This window comes from Aotus nancymaae, unplaced genomic scaffold (genome assembly GCF_030222135.1).
Source record: "Aotus nancymaae isolate 86718 unplaced genomic scaffold, 86718_ANA_hifiasm-v0.15.2.pri h1tg000048l, whole genome shotgun sequence".
Classification (NCBI taxonomy): domain Eukaryota; kingdom Metazoa; phylum Chordata; class Mammalia; order Primates; family Aotidae; genus Aotus; species Aotus nancymaae.
Window position 1 is genome coordinate 6,544,309 of NW_026988462.1, and position 13,491 is coordinate 6,557,799.

General features: G+C 37.6%; 1 protein-coding gene across 2 annotated transcripts in view; it reads right to left on the reverse strand.

Annotated features, from left to right (window-relative positions):
• The window catches only part of GPC6 (glypican 6), a 1,165,513-nt gene that overhangs the window by 93,533 nt on the left and 1,058,489 nt on the right, over positions 1-13,491 (reverse strand). For both annotated transcript variants that reach the window (XM_064362238.1, XM_064362237.1), the window contains exon 6: positions 2,439-2,582. In XM_064362238.1, coding sequence (XP_064218308.1) covers positions 2,439-2,582 — 144 coding nt within the window. The remainder of the gene's footprint in view (positions 1-2,438; positions 2,583-13,491) is intronic.

A 13,491-nucleotide genomic window follows, 5' to 3' on the forward strand; every position in this document is an offset into this window, starting at 1 on the left:
TTATTGATTTAAATATCTATGCACGGAGTCTGGTCCTTGGCTTTTACTTGTGATCATACGATTGACCATTATCAATCATTTTCAGAAAAAGATTGTTAAAATCTATTTTTGAGGGGTGCAAAAGGTTTTCATTCTGTTTGCTACTTGTGTATACTTTTGAGACCTTTATATCTAGAGCATTTTGAAGTTTACCAATGAAGTTCCTTTATAAAAGGTTCAAATCTCAATTTTCATGTCCATCAGATTTTAAACATCAGATAAAATTCTCAAAGTGTTGATGCTTTATTTAGTTTATCCTAAGCTGAAAAAATATTGTCTTTAGAAACATTTTTCTTGCTCTGCTTCCCCTGTTTAAGGGTGTTTCTCCTGGGGAAGAGAGAAAACTGCTTCTCTGTTTCAAAGGGAAAACAATTAATTTGTTGCCATACATATCATTAGAATGTTCAAATTCAATGTAATTTTAACTAAGTGTGTAATGTACCCTGGCTCTTTTAAATCTTGTTTTATTTTATTGTGGTAAGGACACTTAACATGACATCTACCCCCTTAACAGATTTTTTTTAAGTGAACAATACAGTATTGTTAGCTGCAGGCACAATGTTGTACCTCAGACCTTTAGAACTTACTCATCTCACATTGTACCCCTGTTCTTAAATTAAATTTTACAAAAATTAGGAAAAGACTGGATTGTTCCAATAACTAAGTTAAGAGCCAGTGAAAATGAGGAAAAAGGAATGAAACCCATACTCGCCATGTGTGCTTCTGGTTAGAAAGATCTTGATATACAATGCAATTTGTAAAGTAAAACTTAAACAATGGAATCTAATGAAAATCATCATTTCTTTAAAACAGCTGACTAGTTATTTGGTGGAATCTAACTGGTTGTTTAAAAGAAAAACGGTGACTATTTTTAAACTTTTCCTGAGACTGCAATAGAGAATAGATATAAGTTGGTGGGTGCGATGGCTCACACCTGTAATCCCAGCACTTTGGGAGGCCGAGGCAGGTGAACTGCTTGAGCTCAGGAGTTTGAGACCAGCCTGGGCAATGTGGCAAAACCATGTCTCTGCAAAAAAATAAAAAGCCTGGCATGGTGGTGCATGCCTGTAGTCTCAGCTACTCAGGAGGCTGAGGTGGGAGGATCACTTGAGCCCAGCAGATCAAGGTTGCAGTGAGCCATGATCATGCCACTGCATTCCAGCCTGGGCAACAGAGTAAAACCGTGTCCCAAGAAAAAAAAAAAGAATAGATATAAGCAAGATAAAGTAGAAGGTTGCAGCAACTACAAATATCTACACTAGAGAGTAGGTTTTATTTGCTAATAAATGGTAATAAATTTATAACGTAATTTAGCAGTTAATAACTCCAGTTACCCCTTTATTTTGATACTTCATGGACAGGCCTTTAGGTTGTAAGCACATTTGATTTTTATAGAGAGAAATGCTGAGATGTACTTACTTCAAAGCCAAAGTCAACCAATTTAATCTTATGAATTCTACACTATAGAAGAATATTAACTAAAATCATAAAGTAATTTATAACAGTGACTAATAAAAGTATTTTCATAACTGGCAGTCTTTGAGACTTGAGTTTATATGACACGGTCAGATGTGGTTCGAGTGCTTTATGACATTAAGAATTTTATCTGTTAATTTTACATCAAGATAATTGGCAAAGCAACATTAACAGCACTAACAATTGCAGGTATATAAAGTGTTTATAGTACTATAAATGGAAGAAATTGAATTAAAAATATTCAGGCAGTATTTCTTTGAAATTATGAGCTTTTTTTTATAGCAAAATTTGGTCTTTAAAACACGTTTAAAAATTGTATTTATTATATTTATGGTTGTATTATCCGAGTATTATAAATTGCTTTGATGATGGATATCACTGAGTCCCCTGACACACATCTAAATAGCTGGAGGAGACTGCTTCTAAAGATTCCAACTTTTTAAAGACACATACAAAAGAATAAAATGATAGTAACGTTGATTTGGGGTTTCCTGGCAAGGTCTTTCAAACAGAAAACTTTGCAAATAAGAAAAAGTCATAATAAAGTTGCATTATATCGTAATTGAATAAATAACCATTCTCAGAAAATAACTAAAACAGATGAGTAGGAAATGCGCTATTGCAATTATATCTCTGGAAGAACTGGCCACTTAGTTTTCAAATTAATATTTCATGAGAAATATGAAGTCGAAAATTTGGTCACTGCACACATGCATTAATAGTTTCTTAATGGATTAATAGATCTCTTAAATAATCCAATTCATGACCCGAAAGAAAGGCCCATTATTTGAATTAAGAAAAGAAGCAGATGTAAGAATGAGATGACTTTTATAACCCACTTTTTCAGAATCTCCTAGGAGTTTCAAAGAATGACTTTGGCAACACAAATCACCCGCCCTGGTTATCAATCTGAGAACACTCACCAGCCGGTCCAAGCTTGTGCCTGCAGCAGTTGTTGGTCTTTCCTCAGGGTTGTAGGGCCTGAAACGCGTATTAAAATTTTCGGGAGCTGAGCGGGCAGATCTGAGAGCTGGAGCAGGTTTGGGCTGACCACATCCCTGAAAGACCTGGAAGAAACATTGAAAAGTAAAGAAAGTTATACGATGAGTTCTCTCCTAAATTCATGAGGCAGAAGTGTGCAACGCAATGGTGTCCACATTTCTCACGAAGCTTTCACCTCCAATGAACTCTAATTTTGAAAAGTAAACAACTAAAACCACTAACAGAACAGAAAGAATTACCCAGACAGATACAGAGTGACCAACTATATGCCCTGACTCACAGTTTCAGCATACACCGTCAATCCTTATTATTGGTAGATCCATATTTGCAAATTTGCTTACTCACTGAAATTTATTTTTAAACCCAGAATTAATATTCACAGCACTCTCATGGACATAAAGACTCAGTGCCAAAAATTTGAGTCATGTTCCCAGCTGAGACTGGAGAAGACGCACTCTCTTATTTCAGCTCTCAGATTGTAACAAAAGCATTCTCTTTGTGATCTATGTAGTACAATGTTTTTCACATTTTTGTGCTTTTTCTTGTTGATTTCAATGTTTAACATTGTCCCCAAGCATTGGGCTGAAGTACTGTCAAGCGTTCCTAACCACAAGATGTATAATGTGCCCTATGGCAAAAATATGTATGTTAGATAAACTTCATTCAAGCCCGAATTATAGTGCTATGAGTTCAATGTTAATGAATCAACAATATAGATTAAATAACGTGTCTTTTCACAGAAACACACATAAAACAAGGTTACGTATTGATTGGTTGATGAAACTGCTGTGGCCAGTGGCTTGCAGGAGCCTAAACCTGTATTTCTCGTTGCTGCAATGGTTCAGTATTTGCTAAGTCGATGTTTGCAGTGACTCTATAGAACATAACTACAATAATGGGAATCAACTGAATTAAAAATACAGATTGGAATAGTTACTCCATAGGATAAATTCAGGATTAAACGAATTGTATCTCACTTTTACATACTTGAATTTGGCATTCTATAAACATTCGTTTGGGATTCCTGTTATCATGGCAAATGTATTTCATTGTATAGCATATAAGGCCAAATAATTTCAATGACTCCCCTTTGAGTAATGAAAATCTCTACTGGAAGAATTCTTTAAAAACACTCTCTTGAGCAGTGGTGTAGAAATAGGACAAGCAAGGATGAAATCCATATAATGAGAGCTCCCTCTAATTTTGTTGTTGACAGCTGTTCATGTCACAATTAAGATTGCTATGGGAAATCAAACATTTTATTGTAATGATCTTAGGGATTGAGCTGCCAGTTCTTTTTCCACAGTGATTTCACTCAGGGTGGTGTGGAGACACTTCCTTTGCTGTTTTTAGAAGCTTTATATTCTGTGCTGGTTATTGAGAGATAATACTTTTACTGAAATTACAGAAAATGCAGTAACATTTTCAGGAAATTTTGATAAAGTTTAACTTTATTCTATTTCTTTCATTTCTCCGTAGCAGATGATTTTTCTCCTAGATACTTTTCCTTCAGTCAACTTTTTGGGGTTATTTACGTGAGCCGATCCTTAACTCGCATATAGTATATTTGCAATGCATTTGTTCCAGTTTTGTTATTTCATTCTGTGTTAACTCTAAAATAAGCATTTTTCATGGTGCCTATTATGTGATTCCACTGAAGTACACAGAGAGCTCTCGAGTGCCATTCACAATGACAAATTCCGTCTTGAGACACAATTCATTTTGTTTTACCGCTACAGCTAATTTTTCTTTCGTTGTATTCAAAAGTTCTCCTTCAACTCAGCATTTTGCAGAGCGGTGGTACTTTGTCTTGGCATTCCTCGAGATTGGTCTTAACACGCTATTGATTATTCTTCTCTCACACAATTTCTGAAGCTGATGGTGTAAACCGGTGTGATAAAGATAGTGGCCCTTTTCTCCCTAGTGCCTAAATCACTTCCCCCTGGCAAGGTCGCTGCTGATGGAGGGCATTAACATTTCCAGAGCTCCAGGGAACTGTTGAGTGTGCTATTCTGGATTGCTCTGAAAGTGACAGCTGACTTTTAAAAAATGTAAAGCCTAAGGCGAAACAATACTAATGGCCTTGCTGAGATTTCATTAGGCCAGGTACTGAAAGAGTTAACAGACCTTTTTAATTCACCCTTTGGGAAAAATCTGGCTCACTGGGTTAAGTTAAATCAAAGAAACATGAATGCCCTGAAAGAATATTAGTGTTCTAGGGAGATATTTCATCGGAATGGAAAAACTTAACATTTGCTTGGATTTTTTTTTTGGAGGGTTTTAATTATTGCAGAGCAGAGGTTAGTTAATATACCCTAGTAGCTTTCTGTTATTTAGGTCAGGTTTGGATGCTGAAGATAGCTTCCATGCAGAAATCATTGTGTCTGTGATCAAACTGAGGAAAACACTGACTTCTAATTACTTTGTATAACAACACCTGGCCACCTAATCAGGTGGAGACCTATATGACAATCTGTCGCAACAACCTCACATCCTTAAATACCCTAAACGGAGATCCTATCATACATACCCTCAGAAAAACAGAAGTGCCATAAGAGAAAGCCTTTAGTGTGGAAGTTCTGAGCCTAGGGATCGAGAGCTATTTTTCAGAATGTTACAAAACCTAATGAGAATGGTTTACAAAGGAATACTTTGCAGTAGCTGCCTTGTTTTTGCTTAGGAATGATTTAAAAAGCCCTTTGTATTAGTCTCATACTGAGAATATACCTTAAACAACATATATCCATCATTTAACTTAGATGACTTACAAAGTGAAAATTAATAATTTGATGTTCAATACATGTGCAATAGTCTGAATATCTGTGACCTCCAAGAATTCCTAAGTCGAAATCTAATCATCAATGTGATGGAATTAGGATGTAGTTCCTTTGGGAGGCGGTCAGACTCCACCCTCATGAATAGGATTAGTGCCCTTATTAAAACAACAACCACACGACAAAGGATCCAGAGAGCGCCCTTGCCTCATGTGAGAACACAGTCTATAAAATACCATGCAGGTCCTCCCCAGACATCATATCTGCTGAAGCCTTGATCTTAGACTTGCCAGCCTCCAGAAATGTGAGAAATAAATTTCTGTTATTTATAAGCCACCCAGTTTATGGCATTTTGTTGTAGCAGCCTGAGCAGACTAAGACAGCAAGTAATCTGTTAGCTTGGAAAAAATACTTTTAAAATATGGGGGTCATGAGGTAGGTGACAAAGGACACTTTTAGCCAGAAAATTTCGACCATCTCATTTTCTGAGTTTGCTCTAGCAGCAGTTCAGTTAGGCGCAGATTCGTGGCTCATGAGGGCCATGGCTAGGTTAGTATAAAAGACCAGTGAGCCTTTTCCTTGGTGGCTTGGATGTCCCAACATTTTACATTTTGAATAAGGGAAAAAATTGAGAAATAATAATGTGATGGAAAGGGCCATAGGTTCAATGAGAGTCAGTAGATCAACTGGTTATGGCTGCAGATGTAGATTTGGATCATCAGCTTAAAGATAGTATTTAAAAGCTGATTGCATTTACCAAGGGCAAGTATATATAGGTGGGCAGATGGATGGGGCTGAGGACAGCCTATTGCCATGCCAACATTTACAGGTCCTCTCTGAGCCTCAGTTTCCTGCTCTCGCAAATGGGAATAACAATATTATGTACCACACAGACACACTGTGATGATAAAATACAATATGTAAGGCAGAAAAACAGAGCCATGTGTCTAGAAAAGTACGTGCCTAATAATTAGTTAATTATATCATATCATAATCTGTATTTTCCAGAAGTTTTGCTTTCTAGATAAGAAAATATAAAGTAAAAATGTCTGGGCTGATGTTTCTTTCTTTTTTTACCTTTTAAATATCTTTTAATTTTTTTGTTACAGACAAGGTCACACACTGTTGCCCAGACTGGAGTGCAATGACACAAACACCACACACTGCAGCCTCAACCTCCTAGGCTCAGGCCATCCTCCTGCCTCAGCCTCCTGAGTAGCTGGGACCACAGGTGCATGCCAACCACACCCTGCTAATGATGTTTTTTAAATGTTTTCCACAAAGTATTATTTTCAAGGGCAAACAGCTGTTACATAAATAACAGATTCCACCTATCAAAGTTAAATTAGGTACCTTCACAAGGGTTTCATCATGCTAACATGCTTTCAGACTCGTTGAAAGGGAGGATGACATTGGTAGTGTTTCCCAAAACTCTTTGATCATGGTTCCTTTTTCTTATAAGACTGGTGTTCCAAAGAACACACCCTGAGATATACAGTGAAGGTGGTCATAACCTGCCAAGGAGAGACATGCTTCAGATAGAACTGCATTTACTTAGAGGTATTTGTGAAGCTGTTCCACCTTCCTCTGCCTTTAATTTTAGAGAAGAATGTTATTTTAAGACACTAAAGGGCTTCTTTTTACAACAGAACAGAAGTTTCTAGAGGTTATCCCTGCAGGCTAAGCCAACTTTTTGTGGTACAAATCATTAGCCTTACGCCTTTAAGAAAGAGAATCACTATTACCACCTCCCGACCCCTGCCTGCTTCTCTCCAAGGGATATTGAAAGCGATAATTAGATAATTCGGGAAAGTATTTGGAAGTCCCAATGTAGACAGATGCTACAGATGTACAAAGGAATTCTCCTTCCACCTAGCTGACTTGCAAAACCTGTGGATTTTAGAAAGACATCTGGCTCATGAATCCTTTCTTTTAAAAGGATTACTCAGAAGTCTATTGGCATTCTGAGATTAAAGAAGCTGACAGTAGGATAGGAAGGGAAGGAAGGAGAGACATTTTATAATCTTGGAGGGATGGGGAGGAGAAGGAGGTGTGGTGATAACGGTGCTGTGTCTTAGGTTTCTAAATACAAGTATTTTTCCTTTAAAAATGTTAGGGCATCTTAACATATTTCTCTGAAAATAAACTAAGGTGCCCACTATTTCAGAGGCACATGTAGCTTTACACTTGTGTCTCTTCATCTTCTTTATCTTCTGCATTGTCTTTTGCAGCTTGATTATACATTTTAAAAAGTCATTACTGGCAACTTGAGAAGCAGGGCTGCAGGTAAATTCTGTCTCAGCTCCTGTGTTTTTAAACAATTCTGTCTTCTCACTTTCTACTCAGTAGGTTTTTTAAATGGGGGAAACGCGCTGCTATTCTCATATAGGCAAATATTGAAATTTGCAAACAGAACTCTAATCTGTTATATTAAATACAGGTAACAGTGTTACCTAGATCTAATTAGATTTGATGTTCTGACGGTAAGTAATGTTTTATTTATCTATTAGATTCTAATTTATATTACAGTATCAATGAATGAACCATTAGATTACTACTTAGGAAATTCAAATCTATTCCATTCACACTCAAGGTAATAGAAGCTATATCTTCATTAGCATGGATACCATATATTTGTCCAGGTGCAGCCATTATTTTCACAAGAGATGGCTGTGGAGTAACCAATAGGTGTATCAGTGCATTCTGGAGACCATAACAGAACGCCTTACGCTAGGTAATTTATAAACAACACAAATTTATTTCTCACAGTTTCAGAGGCTGTGAAGTCCAAGATCAAGGTGCCAACAGATTTGATGTCTGGTGAAGGCCCTCTGCTTTGCAGATGGCACCTTCTTGCTGTGTCCTTACATGGCAGAAGGGCAAAAGGACTAACAAGCTCCTGCAGGCCTCTTCTGAAAGGGCGCAATTCCCACTCATGAGGGCTTCACCCAAAGGTCTTAGTTACCTCCTAAAGCCTCCACCTCCAAATACTATTACCTGAGAAGTTAGGATTTCAGTATATGAAATTTGGAGGGACACATACATTCAGATCATTGCAAAAGGTCACAAACACAACTCTAAAAGTTTGGAGTGTTAATATTAGTCTTTCTCCTAATACTTGTGTGATCTTGGGGTAACAATGTTTTCTCCAATTCTCAAAGCTGTTGGGAAGATAGAATGATATGATGCATAGAAAAATATACTGAAAACATGAAGTATAATAGTATCTTATTTTAACTAAATAATCTGTAATTAAATAGAATAATAATGGGTAATAAGTCAAATCTAAGGATTATGCAGAATTACATATGAATAATTTAAGCTCTATGATGAATAGGGTTTCATATATTTCGTTCATTAGTGTATCCCAGTATCTGTAGGAGTTCCCAGGACATGGTATATGTTTTAAAAAACTGGGAATGAAAGATTATGAAGAAATAAAATTTTTATTAATAATCTCCTTTTGCAAACATTTATTAAAGGCAATTAGCATGTAGATTTTTGTAATGAGAAATAAAAGAGAGGAAAGGAAAGACAATGAACACTTGCCAAGTGTCTGATAGGACAGACACTTCACTGTGCTATGTGTTTTATATGTGTTATCTCAAATAATTGATGATCTCTTCAAAATCAAGGTTGAACACTTCTTCCTCAGACTGAAGGGATGAATCACGCATCCACGTAAAACAAATTATTTGGTATTTCCTTTACTACATTTACTGGGCTAAATTAAAGCAAAGCCAAATGGACAACTTTGTTTAAAGTAACAACTAGACCCACAATACTGTTTCTTGATCACTTGATAATAGCTATTCAGTGACCTTGATAAGCCAGTTAGGAAGCGGAGGACCTTGCATACAAAATAGTTAGATTGGCGTCCTCATTGGCCCTTGGGAGAGCTGTCACAGCTGTGGGTGCTGGAGATAGCTGGGCTCAGAGCTCAGGCAATGGCCATTGCTTACTGCAAAGTGGCAGACAACTTGGGCTCTTTGCAGAGCCACCCTCCTTGGTATCACCAATCGGTGAAAATGATCAACAGTGGCACCTGTACATTGCAGCGGTTGTATCCTAACCCTGTCAATGATCGTCTAGGTTAAGCACCGAGCTAGGGCCTTTCTCAAAGTGGAAGTGGTGACTGAGACGTGTGTGCCTGGGAGCATTCACATATCATTAGTAAGCAAATCAGATTTAGTTTAAACATTTTAAAAAAACATTTCATTAAAAGTAGTAGCAAAAAGGGCTACATTATACCGTTACATATGATAACTGGCACCTTAGAAGCTCATTTCACACACTTTAAGGGGATTTCTAACAGTATTTGTTTAATAGCCTAAAAAATGTTTTCCTGAATATATTCCCTACAAAAGCATTTTAAATGTCAGCTTTTTTTAAATTGTACTTTAGGTTCCGGGGTACATGTGCAGATCATGCAGGATTGTTGCATAGGTACACACATGGCAAGGCGGTTTGCTGCCTTCATCCGCATCACCCACATCTGTTATTTCTCCCCTCAATATCCCTCCCTGCCCTCCCCATCCCCTGCTGTACCTCCCCTAGCCACCCCCACTGTCCGCAGTGTGTGATGCTCCCCTCCCTGTGTCCACGTGTTCTAAGTGTTCAACACCTGCCTATGAGTGATAACATGCGGTGTTTGGTTTTCTGTTCTCGTGTGAGTTTGCTGAGAATGATGGTTTCCAGATTCATCCGTGTCCCTATGAAGGACACGAACTCATCGCTTTTTATGGCTGCGTAGTATTTCATGGTGTATATGTGCCACATTTTCCTTGTCCAGTCTACCATTGATGGGCATTTGGGTTGGTTCCAGGTCTTTGCTATTGTAAACAGTGCCACTATGAACATACGTGTGCATGTTTCTTTATAATAGAACAATTTATAATTCTTTGGGTATATACCCAGTAATGGGATTGCTGGGTCAAATGAAATTTCTATTTCTAGGTCCTTGAGGAATCGCCACACTGTCTTCCACAATGGTTGAACTAATTTACACTCCCACCAACAGTGTAAGTGTTCCTATTTCTCCACATCCTCTCCAGCATCTGTTGTCTCCAGATTTTTTAATGATCGCCATTCTAACTGGCATGAGATGGTATCTCAATGTGGTTTTGATTTGCATTTCTCTAATGACCAGTGATGATGAGCATTTTTTCATACGTTTGTTGGCCTCATAAATATCTTCTTTTGTAAAGTGTCTGTTCATTTCCTTCGCCCACTTTTGAATGGATTTGTTTGTTTTTTTCCTATAAATCTGTTTTAATTCTTTGTAGATTCTGGATATTAGCCCTTTGTCAGATGGGTAGATTGCAAAAATTTTTTCCCGATCTGCTGGCTGCCGGTTCATACTAATGACTGTTACCTTTGCCGTACAGAAGCTCTGGAGTTTAATTAGATCCCATTTGTCTATTTTGACTTTTGTTGCCATTGCTTTCGGTGTTTTAACCATGAAGTCCTTGCCTATGCCTATGTCCTGAATGGTTTTGCCTAGGTTTTCTTCTAGGGTTTTTATGGTATTAGGTCTTATGTTTAGATCTTTAATCCATCTGGAGTTAATTTTAGTGTAAGGTGTCAGGAAGGGGTCCAGTTTCTGCTTTCTGCACATTGCTAGCCAGTTTTCCCAACACCATTTATTAAACAGGGAATCCTTTCCCCATTGCTTGTTTTTCTGAGGTTTGTCAAAGATCAGATGATTGTAGATGGATGGTGTTGCTTCTGAGGCCTCTGTTCTGTTCCACTAGTCTATGTCTCTGTTTTGGTACCAGTACCATGCTGTTTGATTACTGTGGCCTTGTAGTATAGTTTGAAGTCAGGTAGCATGATGCCTTCAGCTTTGTTCTTTTTGCTTAGAATTATTTTGGCTATGCAGGCTCTCTTTTGGTTCCATATGAAGTTTGAAGTGGTTTTTTCCAGTTCTGTGAAGAAGGTCATTGGTAGCTTGATGGGGATGGCGTTGAATCTATAAATTACTTTGGGCAGTATGGCCATTTTCAGGATATTGATTGTTCCCAACCATGAGCATGGAATGTTTTTCCATGTTTGTGTCCTCTCTTATTTCATTGAGCAGTGGTTTGTAGTTCTCCTTGAAGAGGTCCTTTACATCCTTTGTTAGTTGTATTCCTAGGTATTTTATTGTCTTTGTAGCAGTTGTGAATGGGAGTTCATTTCTGATTTGGCTCTCTGTCTGTTATTGCTGTACAGAAATGCTTGTGATTTCTGCACATTGATTTTGTATCCTGAGACTTTGCTGAAGCTGCTTATCAGTTTCAGGAGATTTTGGGCTGCAACAATGGGGTCTTCTAAACACACAATCATGTCATCTGCAAATAGAGACAATTTGGCTTCCTCTTTTCCTAATTGAATACCCATTATTTCTTTTTCTTGCCTGATTGCTGTGGCTAGGAATTCCAATACTATATTCAATAGGAGTGGTGAGAGAGGGCATCCTTGTCTTGTGCAAGATTTCAAAGGGAATGCTTTCAGTTTTTGCCTGTTCAGTATGATATTGGCTGTGGGTTTGTCATAAATAACTTTTATTTTGTGATATGTACCACTGATACCTAGTTTATTGAGAGTTTTTAGCACAAAGAGCTGTTGAATTTTGTCAGAGGGCTTCTCTGCATCTATTGAGATAATCATGTGGTTTTCGTCTTTGGTTCTGTTTATGTGATGGATTACATTTATAGACTTGCGTATGTTGAACCAGTCTTGCATCCCCGGGATTAAGCCCACTTGATCATGATGAATAAGCTTTTTGATCTGCTGTTGCATTCTGTTTGCCGGTATTTTATTGAAGATTTTTGCATCATTGTTCATCATGGATATTGGCCTGAAGTTTTCTTTTTTAGTTGCATCTCTACCCGGTTTTGGTATTAGGATGATGTTGGTCTTATAAAATGAGTTGAGGAGGATTCCCTCTTTTTGTATTATTTGGAATAGTTTCAGAAGGAATGGTACCAGCTCCTCTTTGTACATCTGGTAGAATTCAGCTGTAAACCTGTCTGGACCTGGGCTTCTTTTACTTGGTAGGCTATTAATTGCTGCCTCAATTTCAGCCCTTTTTATTGGTCTATTCAGGGATTCAACTTCTTCCTGGTTTAGTCTTGGGAGAGTGCAAGTGTCCAGGAATTTATCCATTTCTTCCAGATTTACTGGTTTGTGTGCATACAATTGTTTGTAGTAATCTCTGATGGTAGTTTGTATTTCTGTGGAGTCAGTGGTGATGTGTCCTTTATTGTTTTTTATGGTATCTATTTGATTCTTCTCTCTTTTCTTTTTTATTAGTCTGGCTAGTGGTCTATCTATATTGTTGATCTTTTCAAAAAACAGCTCCTGGATATGTTGATTTTTTGAAGGGTGTTTTGTGTCTCTATCTCCTTCAGTTCTGCTCTGATCTTAGTTATTTCTTGTCTTCTGCTAGCTTTTGAGTTTTTTTGATCTTGCTCAAAATTTTGATGATAGGGTATCGATTTTAGACCTTCCATTGCTCCTCATGTGGGCATTTGTTGCTCTGAATTTCTCTGTAGACACAGCTTTAAATGTATCCCAGAGATTCTGGTATGTTGTATCTTCATTCTCATTGGTTTAGAAGAATATCTTTACTTCTGTCTTCATTTCATCGTTTATCCAGTCTACATTGAGGAGCAGTTGTTCATTTCCCATGAAGTTGTGCGGTTTTGGGTTAGTTTCTTAATTTGGGTTCTAATTTGATGCCCTGTGGTCTGAGAGACTGTTATGATTTCCATTCTTATGCATTTGCTGAGGAGTGCTTTACTTCCAATTACGTGATTGATTTTAGAGTAAGTGCACTGTGGTGCTGAGAAGAATGTATGTTCTGTGGATTTGGGGTTAAGAGTTCTGTAAATGTCTACTAAGTTTGCTTGGTCCAGATCTGCATTGAAGTCCTGGATTTCATTGTTGATTTTCTGTCTTGTTGATCTGTCTAATATTGAGAGCGGAGTGTTAAAGTCTCCCACTATTATTGTGTGGGAGTCTAAGTCTCTTTATAGGTCATCAAGGACTTGCTTTATGTATCTGGGTGCTCCTGTATTGGATGCATATGTATTAGAACAGTTAGCTCTTCTTGTTGTATTGATCCTTTTACCATTATGTGATGCCCTTCTTTGTCTCTTTTGAATTTTGTTGGTTTAAAGTCCATTTTATCAGAGACTAGGATTGCCATCCCTGC